This window comes from Chiloscyllium plagiosum, unplaced genomic scaffold (genome assembly GCF_037043375.1).
Source record: "Chiloscyllium plagiosum isolate Xiang-an unplaced genomic scaffold, Cpla_swu_hap1 HiC_scaffold_16, whole genome shotgun sequence".
NCBI lineage: Eukaryota > Metazoa > Chordata > Chondrichthyes > Orectolobiformes > Hemiscylliidae > Chiloscyllium > Chiloscyllium plagiosum.
This window is the reverse complement of record NW_028270154.1, coordinates 30,046,147-30,065,526: the sequence shown is the minus strand read 5'-3', so window position 1 is coordinate 30,065,526 and position 19,380 is coordinate 30,046,147. Positions and strand designations below refer to the sequence as shown.

Below are 19,380 nucleotides of genomic sequence, written 5' to 3'. Positions count from 1 at the left end.
AAACGAATGAGGATGTCGTGGAAGGGTACTGGTGGGGGTGCCGGGAGAGGAAGAAACGGAGGGCTTGGAGGCCTCATTATGACGGATAGAGGTATATAGATGAAGATGAAGCATTAGGGGCCAGTGAAATGAAAGTCTTTGAGGAGGGGAGGGCGTGGGTTGTGTCCTGAACATATGTAGGGAGTTCCTGGACAGGGGTGGGGGAGGCGGGGGTGTGGGGGAGGTTAGGACAGTATCAAGGTATGTGGGGTTGTAGTGCGGGGTTCCTGAACAGGTTGGAAGCTGTGGTTGGGAGATCCCCTATGGAGATGAGGTTGTGTACTGTTGAATTAGGTTGAATTAGCTTGACCACTATTTGAAGAGGAGAATTCCAAACCTCCACTACTCTTTGCATGTTGAATAGCCTTCAAACATCTCTCCCGAATAACCGGAGTCTAATTCTTAGACTATGCCCCTTGATTTTAGAATCTTCAACCAGTGGAAATAACTGTTATCTGCCCTGTCTTTTCCTGTTAAGAGCTCTGTCCTGAAGACTTCAATTGGACCATGCCTGAACCTTCTAAATTCAATAGAATAAAGGTCTGCTTTGTCTAATCTCTCCTCATAATGTAACCCCTGAAGTCCAGATATCTTCTTTGTAAACCTGCATTGAACTCCTTTCATGACCAATATATTCTTCCTAAGGTGTAGTGCCCAGATCCGTTCACAGTACTTCTAGTGGGGTTGAACCAGGGTTTTGTATAACTGCAGCATAACTTCTGCATCCTTACATTCCAGCTTCTTTGATAGGAAGGCCAGTGTTCCATTAACCTCATTGTCTATTTTCTGTACCAGTTCATGGTATTTTATAGAGTGATGCACCTGTACTCCCAAATCTCATTGGATATCAGCTGTTTTTAATTTTGTGCCTTCTAAAGAAGTACCCAGATCTATCCTTTTTGGTCTGAAATGGATATCAGTATCCTGTTGCAATTTTGTGCTGTCATCAACACTGTCGACAATACTGTCCAATTTTATGTAGATATTGCTTTATTAAAAACTTGCTACATTCATTTCTCCTCAAATCTAAGTGTAATTTTCTTGGCTGATAGAGCAGCGAAGTGGCCTACCAAGGCCATTTCTTCTCGCGCATGAGTGCCTCTCCCTTCCTTCAAAGCATTCCTTCTTGCCTTGTCTTCTCTGTGTCTCGGCACAATTACTACTGGATTCAGCTACATACTTGCTGTATGGGGACACAGAATTAAACTCATCTTTTTTACAGTCTATATGGTTTCAATGAGGATGCCTTAAAAACCAGTTGCAAGAAATGTTCAACATAGTGTTTTCATGAAAATGATTTGCCATATCATCTGTGTGAAACAGACTTCATGACCACATTACTTATGCATGAAATCATCAGAACTACAATGACGCAGTTCTGGCTAATTTCCCTGTCTGAATAAATAAAGGTTTGTCAAACATTTCTTTGTGGTGACAGCGTGCTTTCTTAGCAACAATTTGAGAGTTAGATAGTGCTGATGATTCATTTGGGAGTATAGACATGGAAAAGTAATATGGTTAGACTTGCAATATATCTGAATTAGCAACCAGAGTCAGTACTGAAACATTCCTGTCTTTATGATTATTTTCCCATTAATGATAATTTAGTACCTTGACAATTTAATTAATGCCTTCAAGTGAGGAAATATCATAAGATAATTAGCAATCCATATGTACATAGATTTTGATAAACAAAATGGATGGAAAAAAATTAAAAAGAGATCTACGTGAATCATATTTATTGGTAAAGTAATTTGCTTTTATTAGGATCAAAACAGTGAATTTCACTTTTCAGCATAATAGAATTGGCAGTGTACTTGGTTCCTCATTCAGTTTGGAAGAACAACTAAGTTGACTTGGAGAAGATGGTTTTATATAGAAGGTGACTATTTGACTGTTGTGCTCGCATTTTGAAAGAACTATCCAATCAGACCAAGTCACCTGCATTTCTACCATAATTGACATTTTGGTTGATCATTCTGGTAATTAATGAAAATAGCTAATTGTTATGTCATGCATAGAACTTATGCCCTTACTTATTGTCGGTCATCACTATTTGATTGACTATAGAATGTACCTAAAGTTAAAGGTCTCTATTGCTTCTTAGCTCTCACCAAATAAATTCTTCCCTTGAGACCTTTAGGATATCCTGTCTTTCCATCACTTTAATATATTCCTTAATTAACACTGCTACCACATCGGGAGAAAGTGAGGACTGCAGATGCTGGAGTACCAGAGTTGAAAAATGTGGTGCTGGACAAACACAGCAGGCCAGGCAGCATCCGAGGAGCAGGAGAATCGACGTTTCGGGCATAAACCCTTCTTCAACACATTTTTCAACACTGCTACCACACATTGTCTTTCTTTCCTTTCTTATACTTCTTGACACCTTGTACCCAGAAAGATTTTGTACCTAGGTCCACCATTTATTTTGAGTTAGATGTCTATTATCATATTGATATCATATTCCCAGAGAAAACTCAGAAGCTGCAGCTCACCAATTAAATATAGCATAACATTCACTCACATATATTCATAGGAAACTCAATTTAGGTCTTTTTGTGTTCCTTCTTATTTTATCCAATACCTTACTATTGCTAACTGTTGTGCTTCTCATGTTAGATTAAAACCTCCACAATGGAACATTAAGACAACCTACAAGGGCATTGATACCTGTTCGATGTAGGTATAACCTACATACTTTTCTTAGAATGACTCCCAATGTCCAAGGAATCGGAAGCCCTCCTTCATGCTTCAGCTATGCATTCATCTTCTTTAGGCTCCTTTTTTGTACTCTTTAGTATGTGGCATAGGAAGTAATCTTGAGTTTACTACCTTTTCAGTATGTTTGCTAGTTTCTTGTGTGGATCCTATTTTCTGCCTGAAAGGTCATATCCCTCTTTCAACATATGTGTACATAGCAATATGAACGATAATTGCTGGACATTTACTCCATTCCACCTTCAGAATGATCTGCAAATACTCAATAAACATTTGATCCAGGAACCAAAAAGGCGATATGTAATTCCAGATTCATGTCAGTCACCACAGAATTGCTTATTTTTTACCTGAACTATAGCGTTCCCTATCAACATTGATTTTCAAATCTTCTTCCTGCTTTTGTCCAGTTGAGTTACTGATAGTGTTGTGATCTTGACGATGTCTGTACTCCCCAAAAGAAGCATTATTCTCAGCAGTGTTACCAACTAGGGCAGAATGCTGTCAGGTAATTGTTACATTAAATATCTGGTCCTCTTTGACTGGTTGGTGCCACTCATTTCTATTCTACCAGCAAACTCCTAAGTCTGGTGTTAACACATGCAGGGACTTCTGATGTACATAGCTCTTGACCTCATGGATACACCAAAGTGATGTCAGCTGACGGAATCAAGAGCTCAAGCATCTCCAGATGTAGCTACTTCCTGTATCTCCATTTGTCTAAGTTCTTCAAAATATGAGAAACATTCTGAAGTTTTCACACATTACAGATGTGTATTCCACACAATCAAAATTACCAGCCAAAACTCATTTTTTAAAAACTAAATAAGCTTAACAATTATGGGAAATTATTTTTAAATAGAAGATCACCAGTCAGCACCCTCCCTTGGTAAAAGATGAATTCAGAATTTTTTAAAAGCTATAGTCCCTGATGCTTATACTCACTCTGCTCTGCTGTTCAGAGGTGAGACCATTTTCCTATTAAGTTTACCACTTACAGTTGCCTAGATATTTACAGACTGGTTGATCTTATCATCTCAACCAAAGTGGACAGCATTGATCCATGGGTAAGAGAAATGTTCCCAACTTCTGTCAGAAAAGGCACATGATGACCTGGTCAGTTTGCTATGCTTTCTAATCATATCCAGCTGTTTAACATCATTGAAGATTGGGAGATTATCAAATTTCTTCCCCATTACCTACATGTAAGTGTTTGAAGCATGAAATAAAGTCACATTTTTTGTTAAGAAGCAATGTTGTTAATAATTCCTGAAGTAAAACTAACTAGGTGCTCATGCAGATCACTCAGTGAGCTTTATGCACTGTATGTGATTTCCTGAGGAAATTAAGTACTCACATTTCTTCACCAGACTGAATGTTCTCATTATTCATGCTCCTTTGCTGAAGCTGCAGCAAAAAAGAAGCATATAATCCTTTAATGTCTTGGACAGGCAGATGAGGACTGATTTAATTAACAATCACATTTATCTTATAAAAATGTCATATCTGCATTTTATTAATTTACTTTGAATAACATGTTTCGATAAGATTGCACTCTGAAGTTGTCTGCATTACTATGAGAACCATCAGTGTACATGCCAGTGAGTCAAAAGGTTTTTTTCATTATCCCTCGAGATCTCAGTGAGAAATTTGATAGATTGTAGCAATCTCACAAATATTTCAAATTCTCTGTCAAAATCCAAGAAATTATGTGGCAACGGTTTAGGCCAAGTGACCTGTACAATACTGACGTTTGACTAATCAAAGTCTACAGCCTTCTTCAACACGTCAGAATATTCAATTTTATGTGTTTGCACTGAGTCCCAGGTGGAATCATGTTTTGATGTCTGTTAAATTGCATTGAGTTATGACCCCAAAGAATTAAGTGCAGCCATTTGTCTCTTCTGCAGAGATGGGGTGGGGGGGGGGGGGGGGGGGGGTTTATTCTTGTTCAAAGGGAAAGCACATTCTATTGATCTTAACATGAACAATGGAAATCACTTACATATTTATTGGTACCAAAGCAAAATAATATGATTGCTGGAAATCTGAAATATACAGTCGAAAATGCTGGAAACATTTAGTATGGCTGACAGCATCTGTGGACAGAATACTTGCAGATCAACGATAATTTTTTTCCCTCCATAATGTTTCTTGCCCTTTTGAGTATTTCTCCAATTTACTGTTTTGATTTTAGTTTTCCATTGCCTGCAATATGTTGATTTTGAATGATTGTTTAATTCAATGGCACTGTTTTTTCAGGAATGCCATCTTGAAGTTCTACTCTTCTTGCCAGTTGGATTTCAATGTGTCTCTTTAGAACCATGTCATTTGGCCCACCAAGTCCACACTGACCCTCTTAAGAGCACCCCCCACCTCATTCTTACAACCCCGCATTTTCCATGGCTAATCTACGTGGCCTGCACATCCCAGGACACTATGGACAACTTAGCATGGCCAATTCACCTAATGTGAACATCTTTGGACTGTGGGAGGAAACTGGAGCACCCGGAGGAATCCCATGCTGACAGGGGAGAACATGTGAATTCCACACAGTTGCCTGAGTCTGTGATTGAACCTGTATCCCTGGAAATGTGAGGCAGCAGTGCTAACCACTGAGCCAGTGTGCTGCCCTATCTTCTATCTTGTTCATCTCCATTGCTTTCTACTTCCAATCTCATATTTGATAAGGTAGCTTAAAAAAAACCCTCCTCAGCCACATCCTCTTCCTTAGCAACTGTCCACATCTGAAACCTGTTCCCTGTGGATTCCAACTGAATTTCCACCCTTGACAAACATCTTCTAGACATGTAGCATTCCTCACTCTGCTGTTCTCGCTATATTCTCAAATCTCAATGCAGTGTATTGCCCAGTACAAACTCTTGATCTCTCTTGTAAACAGCATTGACTCACTTTATCTCAAAACAGTCTGAGTCCTCAGTTTCACTTCACTTTTCATTGCATGTGGTGCTTTAACACTTCTTTTCCTTTTAAGTGTAAAGGATTGCAAGATTGAATATCTCATAGAGGAGAAAGTGAGGTCTGCAGATGCTGGAGATCAAGTTGAAACTTTATTGCTGGAACAGCACAGCAGGTCAGGCAGCATCCAGGGAACAGGAGATTCGACGTTTCGGGCACAGGCCGAAGAAGGGCCTGTGCCCGAAACGTCGAATCTCCTGTTCCCTGGATGCTGCCTGACCTGCTGTGCTGTTCCAGCAATAAAGTTTCAACTGAATATCTCATAGATACCAACACCCCTTTGATATATCTTCTACTTCACTTCCCCAGTGCCCATCTTTTTCAATATCTTCCTCTTTTCAAGTATCCACAGAACCTTCTGATCTTCCCCTCTCTGACTCTGGACTATCTCTCCTCAGCAAAGCCTCTACCTTTATGCCCACCTCAATAAGTTTTGAATTTGTCAGTGGTCAGAGTATTGAGTACAGGAGTTGGGAGGTCATGTTGCGGCTGTACAGGACATTAGTTAGGCCACTGTTGGAATATTGCATGCAATTCTGGTCTCCTTCCTATCAGAAAGATGTTGTGAAACTTGAAAGGGTTCAGAAAAGATTTACAAGGATGTTGCCAGGGTTGGAGGATTTGAGCTATAGGGAGAAGCTGAACAGGCTGGGGCTGTTTTCCCTGGAGCATCGGAGGCTGAGGGGTGACCTTATAGAGGTTTACAAAATTATGAGGGACATGGATAGGATAAATAGACAAAGTCTTTTCCCTGGGGTGGGGGAGTCCAGAACGAGAGGGTATAAGTTTAGAGTGAGAGGGGAAAGATATAAAAGAGACCTAAGGGGCAACTTTTTCACGAGAGGATGGTATGTGTATGGAATGAGCTGCCAGAAGGTGTGGTGGAGGCTGGTACAATTGTAACATTTAAGAGGCATTTGGATGGGTATATGAATAGGAAGGGTTTGGAGGGATATGGGCCGGGTGCTGACAGGTGGGACTAGATTGGGTTGGAATATCTGGTCGGCATGGACAGGTTGGACCGAAGGGTCTGTTTCCATGCTGTACATCTCTATGAATCTATGAATCTATGTTGATGCCTTTGTTCATTATCTCTACCTTTTTTGCCCACTTCTTTGACTTGGAGACTTTCCCTAACACAGCAAAATCTTTTACTCATCTCCAAAATTCTCCATATACCTCTACCAATCCTTAATTTCTTAACGTCTCTAGATCTTTTTATTAAGAACTATGTTATGGCATTGGCATATTATCAATTCCTCTGTTCTCCTCACTCAACCTAATTCTGAAGTGGTTACTCTCTTTCTAGATTCACAAGTTCTGCTTGATCTGTTGAGTTTTTTCAGTGCTCTGTGTTCTTAATTACAGATTTAATGATGTTGTTGAACTCCTTTGCTGGAGTTCTCATGGTTCACCAAAGATAAATGCAGTTTAATTGTTCATATTGCTTCGCATGACAGAACATGAAATTCCACTCCAACGGTATTACATTTGGGAATAATCAGCTGTGGGCAGAGGTTTCCAGTATGGTATGTTCTATAATCTTTTACAATACAATACAATTTCGACACAAGGGCCTAAAAGAGACTTTTCACCCTCAATTTGCTTGTACAATGAATTTAATGCCAGTTTAAGGAGCAAGCAATGGAAACATACTGACCACTCGTAATCAGTATGGCAGACAATGTTGAATGGTGAATTTCAAGCCACCTTTATACAGGCAAAGGGCAATCCAATGTTCTAGACCATAATGGTTTATTTACTAAATTATTGGTGGCAAAAAAGTTTTCTATCTATTAAAATTGTAGAGTTCTTGGATAAAGGAAAAATAAGACTGGCATACAGTGCATTTACGGTCAAAACTGCTGATTATAAAAAAAATCTAATGTTGCTGTCACCCATGAGAGTAAAACACAATACCTTCTAATCACCGGATGAGAGAGAGAGCTATGATGGCTTCATTGATGATGTAATGACATCACGTTTGTTAAAAAAACGCTCTTGAGTTTCTCAGTACACAAAATATAAGCAGTTCACTGACAGTTGGCAATGGTTTTCATGGTTATAACCACAACTGGGTTGAAAATATATTTATGGCTCATGATTTTTCTTTTTCTTAGATTAAAATCTGAATTAACTGTTCAACAGCCTGTGTGATAGAAAGATTTACAGACTGTCTTAGCTTTGTCTGCAGTTTACAACAGCCTAACACTATTGAAGCAGAATGTTTCTTGGTATAAATCTGTATTTATCATGATTAGGCTGCAGGCACGCACATATCAGCTTTATTTTGCTTGAACTTGTATAGAGAGTAGTTCAGTTCTACGTGATTGTAGACATAAGTTCAACATTAATGCTTTAACAATGTACTGCTATAACATAACACAAGTTACAAACCATCATAAGAATGGGAATTATATTATGGAGCAGACCAGGCCCCCTCAAAACATATTGAGAAGGTAGCCTAGACCCTCACGTTTTCTTATTTTAAAAGCAATTGCCAGACATTTTATTCTGGATGCAATTTAATTGGTCAAACTACCAGACTCGAAGCAAAACATACTTTTTTTAAATAGACTATAGTTAAAATGCAACAGAAGAATAAAAAAAAGGAAAGAATTTCCTTAGCTGTAACTCTATTACAAAATGTAACAGAATAAAGATTCTTACTACTAAACAGTAACTGTTCCAATAAAATAACATCCCATAAACACCCCCTTGATAAAAGGTAAGTTCAGAAAAACAGATTGTCTCGCATGCAACCTCAGCAACAGGAAGAGAACTCCCAGCTTTTAGCTATAATTGAGAGAGGGAAAAACAGCTTTCACTTCTTGAAGAACCCAGCAGGAACTGAGAACTAGAACTAAAAATCCTGGTTCTGTTTGACCACACCTATTCAGGCTGCTTGAATTGTTCCAACTTAAAAAAAACTTCAAGGCCTCACAAACTATTTACTCTGGCTTTGCTTAGACTGCTCACTAACTCTGTCTTAATATTTCTCTTAAAAAAAGGACAAAATATATCTCTTAAAGATATTATATCATCACCATTATTCTTAAGAATCATGTACATCTGTAAGGAGCCTTAGTCCACAAGAAGCTACAGGTATCCCTCTCAATCAGAGAGACAATTAATTCTGCATAGCTTAAGGGTAACCCCGCCACAAACATTGGGTACTGCTGATGTGGCAGGCTTCCAACAACTACCACAGCTGGTACTGGGATTGAACCTGCACTGTTGGCTTTAATTTGCACCACATTCTAGTTATCCAGCTAACTGATTCACATTCTAAGAATAATTGTTCGGCAGGAAGAAGTGATCCAAAATGCCCTTGAAAATAGTGATAATGCACAAGTCCTATGAGACTCGCAGAAACTCATTGAGATGCCCATAGGAATTAAAAATTAACACATTTTCATACATGTAGTGGTACAAATTTAGAATGATTAGATAATTTTTTTTGGGATAGGAAGGCTGTGTTCCAAGCCGGTTCTACAGTTAGATGACAATCACTCAAACATAAGTCATGTCCACATGGGATAGAAGCCTATAACAATCAGCCAATATCAGGGTAGAATGGTTTGAATAACGAGAGCTCTGAGAGCCGTGGAGGGAAATGAAACAGTTACAGGATAACAGGTTCATATAAACATGATGTGCTGTCATGGTCAGTAAAAGCAAGTATAGAATTTGTTGCACAGCCCTCATTTTCCCTTCAAAACCTTTCAATTTATGTTGCCATGAACAATGACACTTTAAAAAAGGAGTGTGAGCATCTCTGGCTAAACCAGAATTATTGTCCATCTCCAGCTGATCAAAGGGTGAGGTTTGGGAAGGACAGATCGGAAACCAGATGGAGGGGAGAAGTTCTTGCAGAGAATGTCAGAGATTTTGATGGGGATGAAGGTCACTAGGGACCTTCAAGCCTGAGGGTGAGCATGGTGGGGGTGGAGATCAGAGGCCTTCGGGCAGCGGATTTTGAGAACTGGGTGTGAGGAGAGGATGGGGTAATTGAGGATCACAGACGTGTCCATCAGAGACTGGAAGGGATGGATTGGTGGACTCAGAGGGAAATGGACTCCTCTGGGAAGATCAGAAACCTGAAGTGTGGAGAGAAGGTGAGGGGAACTGCTTGTCTGTGGTAAGCATGGTGTACTGTTGGAAGCAGAGAGGTAGGTTGGAAGAAATCAATGGCCTCATGAGGGGGGACAATATGATGATTTGTGTGGAAGGGGGAGGGTGGGTGAAGCACGAAGTAACGAGAAGGCTTGTGGAGGAAGGATGGAGGAGCACTCCATTGGGAAATTTCTGTAAGCTGTTATGGTGGTTCAAAGAAGTAGATGGAAAGGAACTCACTTCAAGGATCCACCAACTTCTCACCTGGATATTGCTGCTATGTTTTCTAAAGCTTAGAAAATGCTGTTATTTTCTGCAATATGTGGAATTGTATGGAAATAACTTGAAATTGTGTGAGAATTATTTTTAGATATTGCTCGATTAGTTCATATATCACTTACCAAATAAATAAGGCAAATCATTTTTAATTAATATCACCACACCAATATGTTCATTAAATTGTCCATTGAACAACTTGACAAGTGAAGGGGGATTACAGTATCTACTTTCTAAAACAACTGGTTACATTGTTTTGATTTCAATACGCATTATTGTGGGCCTAGATACTGGCAGTAAAGGGAAGCTCCTGAATTATTTAATTGCCTTTTCTTTTGTGGCAGTATTGACAGATATCAAAAATATAGCGTAAACATAACTCTCTGCTGAATAATGAAAATGCCTTATTTACAAACACAAGACAGCAGTAGCCTGACACCTGTTGCCAAATCCGACTTATTGAACAATATAGGTACAGTGAAGGGAATCTATGATATAGTGATAGTTATTGAAATGGCGGTGAAAAAAAAATGAATTGACCGTTAATTGGGGCATTAGACACTCAGAAAATGAAAGGGTAACAAAGGAAATGGAAGTTGAACAACCCTTGGATGAATAGTCTCAGAAAGTAACTAAAGAAGACATGGGACTGAAATTAAATGCTAAATTATACCTTTTGCACATTAGTCTTGAGAGCAATTTTACAAATTACTATAGCATTTCAAAAAGAGAGAACTTGCGCATATACCGTGCTGTATATCATTCAAATAAACTGTACAGTATTATGCAAATGGTATGAAAACATTGCAGAATTAAAGTTGCAATTATAAATTCAAACACCATGCTCGATCATGTCCCATCTAGTATTGCAAGGTCTTGTTCACAATGACACCAGAGGTAAAAATATAAATAAGGTTGCATAACCTCAGATGTTTGGCACACATACCTACTTAGATGACACTAAGTGTTATGACATTAACCATCATGTGCATAGATGTTTTATTAACATTTCTGTCCTCGCCTTTTCACTTTTTGTTTTGAAAGAAGGGTTCCACTGAAGGGTATACACCTCATTTCTTTTCCTTACTGTTCAAAAATCTGACTAAATTCTTCCATGATAAGTTGGGTGGCCTGGATGGCTTTATTCCAGATTTGTACAAATGTTGTTTTCTAGTTAGCAACATACAATAACTTAAATGTAACAGTCTCAACTACTTTGTTGCTTCACCTAACAGGAATACAGTGTTCTTCATTTGACAGTTTGATGTAATTCAATCTTGTGATGAAGGAAGGGGCAAGGGTTTGTGCAGAGTGGTGGATGTGTGAGTGTGAGGATTAAACAATCTCCCCTTTATCCTCCACAGTGCTGTCAGTCAGTGATCCAATGCTCAGTAAGTTTCAATCTTACTTTAGGTGCATTGGTACAACAGCACTGGAAGATAATAAAGTGCCTCTTGTCGCAATCACACTCTCTTTTTTATTTCAATTAACATCCTGAAAATCAAATAAAATCAACCCCTGTGCTATCTTACCTGTTGAAAAGGCCTCTGGGAAGTCATTTTTATTTTCAAATCATTCTCAGATGTTGGAAGATGTTGGTGGAAGACAGGCACATCGGTTGATTTACCAATGACTTCAACATATGTGACAGGAAATATCCCTTTCCGATTTGTCCCTGGATATTTTCCTTCATACCAGTTCTCATCTATTCTCCTGAGCAGGACGACTGACTGGTTCTGAAACAAATCATCATTATTTAAAGCTTCAGTACAATATATGGACCTTTATAACAGATTTCAATAATTTGATTCATGGCATTTATAGCCAAAGTAATATTCTCTTTCCTCCCTATCTCCTTGTGACTGGTTGTAAGCACACTCTAGTCAATTTAACATCTCTGTATTCAAATGCATTCTGCGAAGAAGAGCATTGCACACAAGTGACCTGCTGTGTTTCAGTAAAGTATACTCATACTCCAGTAGGCAAAACCACTAAGCTGGATTGGTATTGGACGCAATATTGCAATTCAAGCTATCACTATAACCATGACGTTTCCCTCAAAATATGAAACCCATGTTTAGCTATCATTTGTTTCACAATTTAAGCAGTGAAAACTTAATGGTTATTTAACAGTTTAACATAAATTTAATTATAATTTGACCATATGTGTGCACAATGTCTCAGCTTTTCACTTTTGACCAATGATACACTGTCACAATTGTGATGTCTATGTGAGATGGTCTGGTATTTTAAATAGGGTTCTTACTGTGATTAAGGGATAACATATCTGTATACATGGTGCAGCTAGTTATGAAGGACAGGCTGGCAGAACTGCAGTGTATAGAATTGATAGCTATATGTTAATAATGGTCAGGTGGAGGAAATGATTTGATTAGATTAGATTACATTACAGTGTGGAAACAGGCCCTTCGGCCCAACAAGTCCACACCGACCCGCCGAAGCGTAACCCACCCATACCCCTACATTTACCCCTTACCTAACACTACGGGCAATTTAGCATGGCCAATTCACCTGACCTGCACATCTTTGTGACTGTGGGAGGAAACCGGAGCACCCGGAGGAAACCCACGCAGACACGGGGAGTATGTGCAAACTCCACACAGTCAGTCTCCTGAGGCGGGAATTGAACCCGGGTCTCTGGCGCTGTGAGGCAGCAGTGCTAACCACTGTGCCACCGTGCCGCCCTAAGCCATAAGTTTATACATTAGGTGTTGAATGGAATTCTACTGCTACTGATGGCCCACAGACTCTCATGGATGTCCAGTTTTGAGTTGCCAGAACTGTTCAATGTCTGGCCTATCCAGAATGGCAGTCGTATCTCCACAACACTATGTGAGGTGCTCATTCCTGTCATCTAGGATCTACACATCACATGAGGTCAAGTATGTTTGCCCCTCTTATTGGTTCCCTTATCAACTGTCACAGATATAAGCTAGTAGCCATGTCCTTTTAGAAATGGGCCAGGTCTACCAGTAGAGGTGTTACTGAGCCACTCTTTGTGATGGACATTGAAGTTACCCACCCAGAGTACATTCTGTGTCCTTACCACCTTCATTTCTTCCTCCAAGTGGTATTAAACATAACAGAATAATGATTCATTAGCTGAGGGTGGGCAGTAGGTGCTCATCTACTGGAGATAAGGACAGATTTCCTTCCCTAAAATGCATTTATGAAACTGCTGCAATTTTAATGTCTTCATTTATATTAGGTTTAATTTCATAAAACTTTATAAAATAATCAAGACCTTTGGTTAAAAGCTTGATCGACATGGATAGTTTACCTTTTCCAATGGCAGTTCTATGTTAGTCAAGGCAGCAAATCTGAATCTAGCAATGGCAATTTCATCAAGTGCTTTTTGTTCATCTCTCTGTGGGTCAGAAGCAGACTGACAAAAAAATGTTGCAATCAGTAATATCTTAATAAGAATAAAGCCGGTTACTGAAATTTGTTTTCAAAAAAATGAATGCATTAAATTTTCTCCAACCTCTACGTAGCAAATTGGGATTAAGCCACTCTTTCCATTACATTGCCCTTCATACCAGTTGTGATCCTTCTGTCTGTGGATGAAGATGATGTCTCCCTTTCTGACAGGCAATTCTCTGTGGAAATATTATTGAGTTTCATGTGATTGTGCAACTGACCCTTAAAAATTATCATGTTACCACATCAAAAGAGTCCATTATTTAGAGATGGACTCTCTTAGATGTGTTTGCCAGCAATTAAAGAATGAAACTATTTCAATAGAACTTCCCTAATGTGAAAAGCTTGTGTGCTGTCCTGGAATGTTATTATGTGATCCAAAGAAAAGCAAAATGGCCATATATCTGATTAAAATGTTTGGATGGGTGGCCAAAGTCTGATTTTATAGGTAGTCTTAGGGGCTCTTGCAGAGTATTAACAGAGCTAAAACTGTTCAATGTTATTCCATATAGGGCCTCTGCAGTTACCCTAAGAGAGTGAAGGTATTTTCATTTTATTTCTACAGAGCAGATATGAACAGAGGTGAGGGAATTGAAAAACTAATAAAAGAATTATGTTCTGAACTAAACATCAGCCCTTTTGGAGAGTTGAAAAGAATTGATAAATGAGGTATTCATAGAATCCCTACAGTGCGGAAACAGGCCATTCGGCCCAACAAGTTTACACCGACCCTCCGAAGAGTATCCCACCCAGACGCTTTCCCCAATTCTATAACTTTACATTTCCCTTGACTAATGCACCAAGACAGAATTGGATACTACAGATGCTGAAGATTAGAGTCAAGATTAGAGTGGTGCTGGAAAAGCTCAGGAGGTCAGGCAGCATCCGAGGAGCAGGAAAATCGACATTTCAGCCAAAACTGACACACCCCTGAACACTACGGGTAATTTAGCATGGCCAATTCACCTAACATGCATATCTTTGGACTGTGGGAGGAAACCTGGAGGAATCCCGTGCAGACACGAGGAAAATGTGTAACCCCAAGGGTGGAATCGATCCCGACCCTGGCACTCTGAGGCAGTAGTGCTAACCACTGAGTCACCGTTCTTTGTCTCATTTCTGCTGCACATTCAGGATCAATCAATGGCAGTGGAAATATTTATTTTTTAGTTACATGATGATGCATAAAATTCTATATCTCTTTAACTTTAATCTAATCGGTTAAAATATTACCTCAATGATGACAGTGCAGATCAAATTTAATAAACAAATGTTTTATATACTTTGGGTTGAGTTATTCCAGTTGCTGAGCCACATGGGCATTGGCAAGAAAGTTAGGCAATAAGGAGATTCCAGACATTGAGAACAAAATGTTCCATTTTCCAACCAAGTGTTGAACAGTGAGAAAAGATTTTCACTAGTGAGCAGTGAGAGGTCCATTTGCATGTGTTAGTATTAGCATGTGCCTCATTATTAATGTCATCTTGCTTTATTGATAGGCATATATCCATGACTGTCTGCATTCAGTGTATTTTACCAGTGACAAGGAAGGTGGTCGATTTATCCTGAGTCTAACTGAATCTCTACCGTAATCTCAATTATTTGCCATTTAAGTGCCTCTTTCCTTTGTTGCTGGATCTTTACCATTGGTTGGTCAACTGGGATGGGCACCCAGTAAAACCAGACAGCATCCCTGCAGACCTGGTTGGGGGTCACTCCAGATCAGATTCTCTGACCCATGAAGGGGTATGGGTTGACCTTTCTTGGTAAAGCTCTTCACAACATCCTGGTCATCTGCCAACCTTGCCTGGACTTGCCTCATTGGCCCCAGTGAGCCTGAAACCCACTCCTGTTTTCCATGTTTCCTTGATGGCCACACATCTACGGTTTTCTGTGATCCAAGCAGTGTTCACCACTTCCAGAGGTACTGCTGGGGACCAAAGAGCTACTGAATGTCTAATTGGCTGATTTTGGAGCCTGGATATTCTTTCTCAACTGGTCCACAGTTTGACATTAAACAATGTAAAATTTGGGTTTGAGTTGCAAGGACAGCAGAGCAGGGCTTGTCCTTAACTTCCTGGCTGTGGCATAGAGTCATCACTTCTACATAAAATCACAGTCTGTGTCTCTGGTCTTTCCTTGATTCTAATTGGTTTCAGTGAGCTCATTGTTCAGTCATGTGAACACAGATAAAAATAGAAGAATGCCTGAAACATTTGCCTTAGGCTCAATTCTGGTTTCTCCAAAATGGATATGATATCCTTGCATGAACTTTTTGAGGGATTGTAGAGTGGATGCTCTAACTACTATTTTGACAGGAGCATGAGATCCCCACTCTGGTGTAAAATTTAGCAGCAGATCTCTCTTTGGCCAACTCAACAATCCTATATAGAACATAGAAGAATACAGCGCAGTACAGGCCCTTTGGCCCTCGATGTTGCGCCGATCCAAGCCCACCTAACCTATACTAACCCACTATCCTCCATATACCTATCCAATGCCCGCTTAAATGCCCATAAAGAGGGAGAGTCCACCACTGCTACTGGCAGGGCATTCCATGAACTTACGACTCGCTGAGTGAAGAACCTACCCCTAACTTCAGTCCTATATCTACCCCCCCCTTAATTTAAAGCTATGCCCCCTTGTAATACCCGACTCCATACGCAGGAAAAGGTTCACACTGTCAACCCTATCTAACCCCCTAATCATCTTGTACACCTCAATCAAGTCACCCCTAAACCTTCTTTTCTCTAATGAAAACAGCCCCAAGTGTCTCAGTCTTTCCTCATACGATCTTCCTTCCATACCAGGCAACATCCTGGTAAACCTCCTCTGCACCCGTTCCAGTGACTCCACATCCTTCCTATAGTATGGCGACCAAAACTGCACACAATATTCCAGATGCGGCCGCACCAGAGTCTTATACAACTGCATCATGACCTCAGGACTCCGGAACTCAATTCCTCTACCAATAAAAGCCAGTACACCATATGCCTTCCTCACCGCACTATTTACCTGGGTGGCAACTTTCAGAGATCTGTGTACATGGACACCAAGATCCCTCTGCTCATCCACACTACCAAGTGGATGAGCAGAGGGATCTCCCCACCCATGCCAGTTTCTGGCCCTTTGCCTACTAATCAACTTGAAGGGTGGCTTCTGCCTCTTTCTGAGAGATAGCCCTTCCTTTGAAAGCAGCTGACCAATTAAATTGCCGGCAGTTCTCTTCTTGCTGTGAGGCCACCAGAAATGGTAACTCCAGGGAGCCCAAAGAGGAGTTGCCACACACCAGGCCTTTTAAATCAGGGTGACAGCTTCTGGCAAGGGTAGGATGGAGTGGGTGTGGGGGTGGAGATGATGGGGTCATGAGCGTAGGGTGAAGGGTGATGGGGGGGTATTGGAGGCAGCATCCAATGCACATGGAAGTCCTGAAACAGGGCATCCAGGTGAAACCTGGTAAGTCTGACACTTGACGTGGAGTGTCCCCACTTCTGGCAAAAATAAAACTTCATCCTGGGCTGGAGGAGCCCTTTGCCTGGTAATTTGGGTTTCAATTTGTCCATGGTCAGCCTGGCACCACTCTCGCCGGTAGTAAAATATCCATGGGGAGGAAAGGTAATCCACAATGGTCTGCTATAATTTGTTATCCAGCCCACCCATCCAGTTCTTTCCCATCTTCAGGGCATAAAACAATCAGGGAACTAAACAATCAGTACTTACTAATAGATCAATTCCAGCAACTTTATCAACAAACTAAATCTTTAAAACATTTTTATAAGGCTTACTGTTACATTAATCACTGCTGATGAACATTTAGAACTCTAAGTTTGTGCCAAAATAAATTTCTGATATGATTGTTACCTCTCATCTGGTCAGTCCTCTTTCAATTTGTTTTAATCTCCTGAAGGAATGGACTCAAACCTAAAATATTGCATCAGCTTGGAATTTGGATTGAAGCATTTGGTTTATCCACTGTTTCAAGATCAGCTTTTAACAGGAGTAGAAAATCACAATATCAGGCAAACAATCGATGAGTTTCTACTGACCACTGTTATGGGGATTTCCAGCACAAGGACTGCAGAAGTTCAAAGCAAAAGCTCACCAATATCTCCTCAGGGCAGCTATTGATGGACAATGGGTGGAACTTTGTGTTTTATAGATAGCAGGAAATGCATTGAATAGGGAAGGAGGATGGCACATGGGGACCTGCCACCTCCCATCTCCACTCTTAGTCTATGGCAGGTAGCTCTGTAACCGGCCTTCCTCTCCCACTGTCAGTTCAGGTTTTTACATAGCTGGTTAATGCCTAGCCCAGGGTGATATCCTGCAGCCACTGGTACTAACTCTGTGGAGGGCAGGAGAGGCTTGCCATATGGGGAATATGATAAGCAAAGACTGGAATGTTTTCTTTCAGGCTCCTGAGGCAATGTGGATATTGACTGGTGGATCCATTTAAACATCGAAAATAAGAACAGAAGTAGGCCATTTGATCCTTCCAGCTTGCTCCGCCATTAAATGTGATCAAGGCTGGTCATCCAAATTAGTAACCTGCTCCCACTTATGTCTCATAATATTTAACCCCTTAGCCCTAAGAGCTGTATCTTTCCAATTCTTGAAAGCATTCAATGTTTTGGCCTCAAACACTTCCAGTAGCAATGAATTCCACAGGCTCACCATTGTGTGGTTGAAATAATTTCTCCTCACCTCAGTCCTAAATGGCCTATCCTGTATGCTTAGACAGTGACTCCTGGTCTGAACTTCTCGGTTATTGAGAACATCCTTCATGCATTTACTCTGTCTTGTCCCTTTAGGATTTTATAGGTTTCTATGAGATACTGCCTCATTCTTCAAAACTCCAATGAATAAAGTCTTAACCAATCCAATCTTTCTTCATATGTCAGTCCAACTATCCCAGGAATCAGTCTGTTAAATCTTCGTGACACTCTCTGCAGAGCCAAAAACATCCTTCCTCACATAAAGCTGACCAATGCTGCACACAATACTCCAGGTGTGGTCTCACCAAGGCCCCAGTTGCACCAAGACATCCTTACTCCTATATTTAAATCCTCTTGCTATGAAGGTCAACACACTACTTCTTCCTTCACTACCTGCTGCATCTACTTGCTTACTTTTAGCAATTGGTGTACACCCAGGCCTCATTGCACATCCCCCTGTCTCAATGTGTTGTCATCAGGTAATAAATTGCCTTTTTTTTTCTAACAAATTGAATAAGCTCCCATTTATCCACATTATATCTCGTCTGCTGAACACATGCCCACTCACTCAATTTGTTCAAATCCTCCAAGTTCAAAGGCTCTAACTTCCTGATCAAGGGACCTAGTATTGGGGAGCGGGGGTCTGTTGAAAAGTACTTCTGCTCAACCCCACCCTGATCCAATCCCATTCCCTTGTAGGTCTTTTGAAAAGCAAATTCCAAAGCCAATAACAATTATCTTGTTATTGTATTGGCGAGCCACCACTCCCCGGACAGAGTATAGTTTACGGTGAAATACCATCCCTACTGTCTGCTGTGTGAGTTCACATCCACCATCCTGACAGCAGTCTACATCCCACCCCTATGTGGATGTGAAGAATGTCCTGGATGAAATTTACACCACCACAAAAACTCTGAAATTCCCCGAGGTTGTGTTTATCGTGGTCAGTAACTTCAACCAGGCCAACCTCAAGAGGGTGCTGCCAAAGTACCACCAACACATTTACTGCCCCACCAGAGGACTGAACAGCCTGGACCACTGCTACACAACTATTAAAGACGCCTACCGCTCCATCCCCACCCACACTTCAGAAAAT

The 19,380-nt window shown here is 40.4% G+C and overlaps 1 protein-coding gene across 6 annotated transcripts in view; it reads right to left on the bottom strand.

Moving 5' to 3' along the window:
* The window catches only part of LOC122556561 (uncharacterized), a 112,511-nt gene that overhangs the window by 8,481 nt on the left and 84,650 nt on the right, over nt 1-19,380 (bottom strand). For all 6 annotated transcript variants that reach the window (XM_043703368.2, XM_043703371.2, XM_043703369.2 and 3 more), the window contains 4 exons: nt 13,634-13,748; nt 13,430-13,534; nt 11,661-11,864; nt 4,115-4,164 (listed from right to left, as the gene is read on the bottom strand). In XM_043703368.2, coding sequence (XP_043559303.2) covers nt 4,115-4,164; nt 11,661-11,864; nt 13,430-13,534; nt 13,634-13,748 — 474 coding nt within the window. The remainder of the gene's footprint in view (nt 1-4,114; nt 4,165-11,660; nt 11,865-13,429; nt 13,535-13,633; nt 13,749-19,380) is intronic.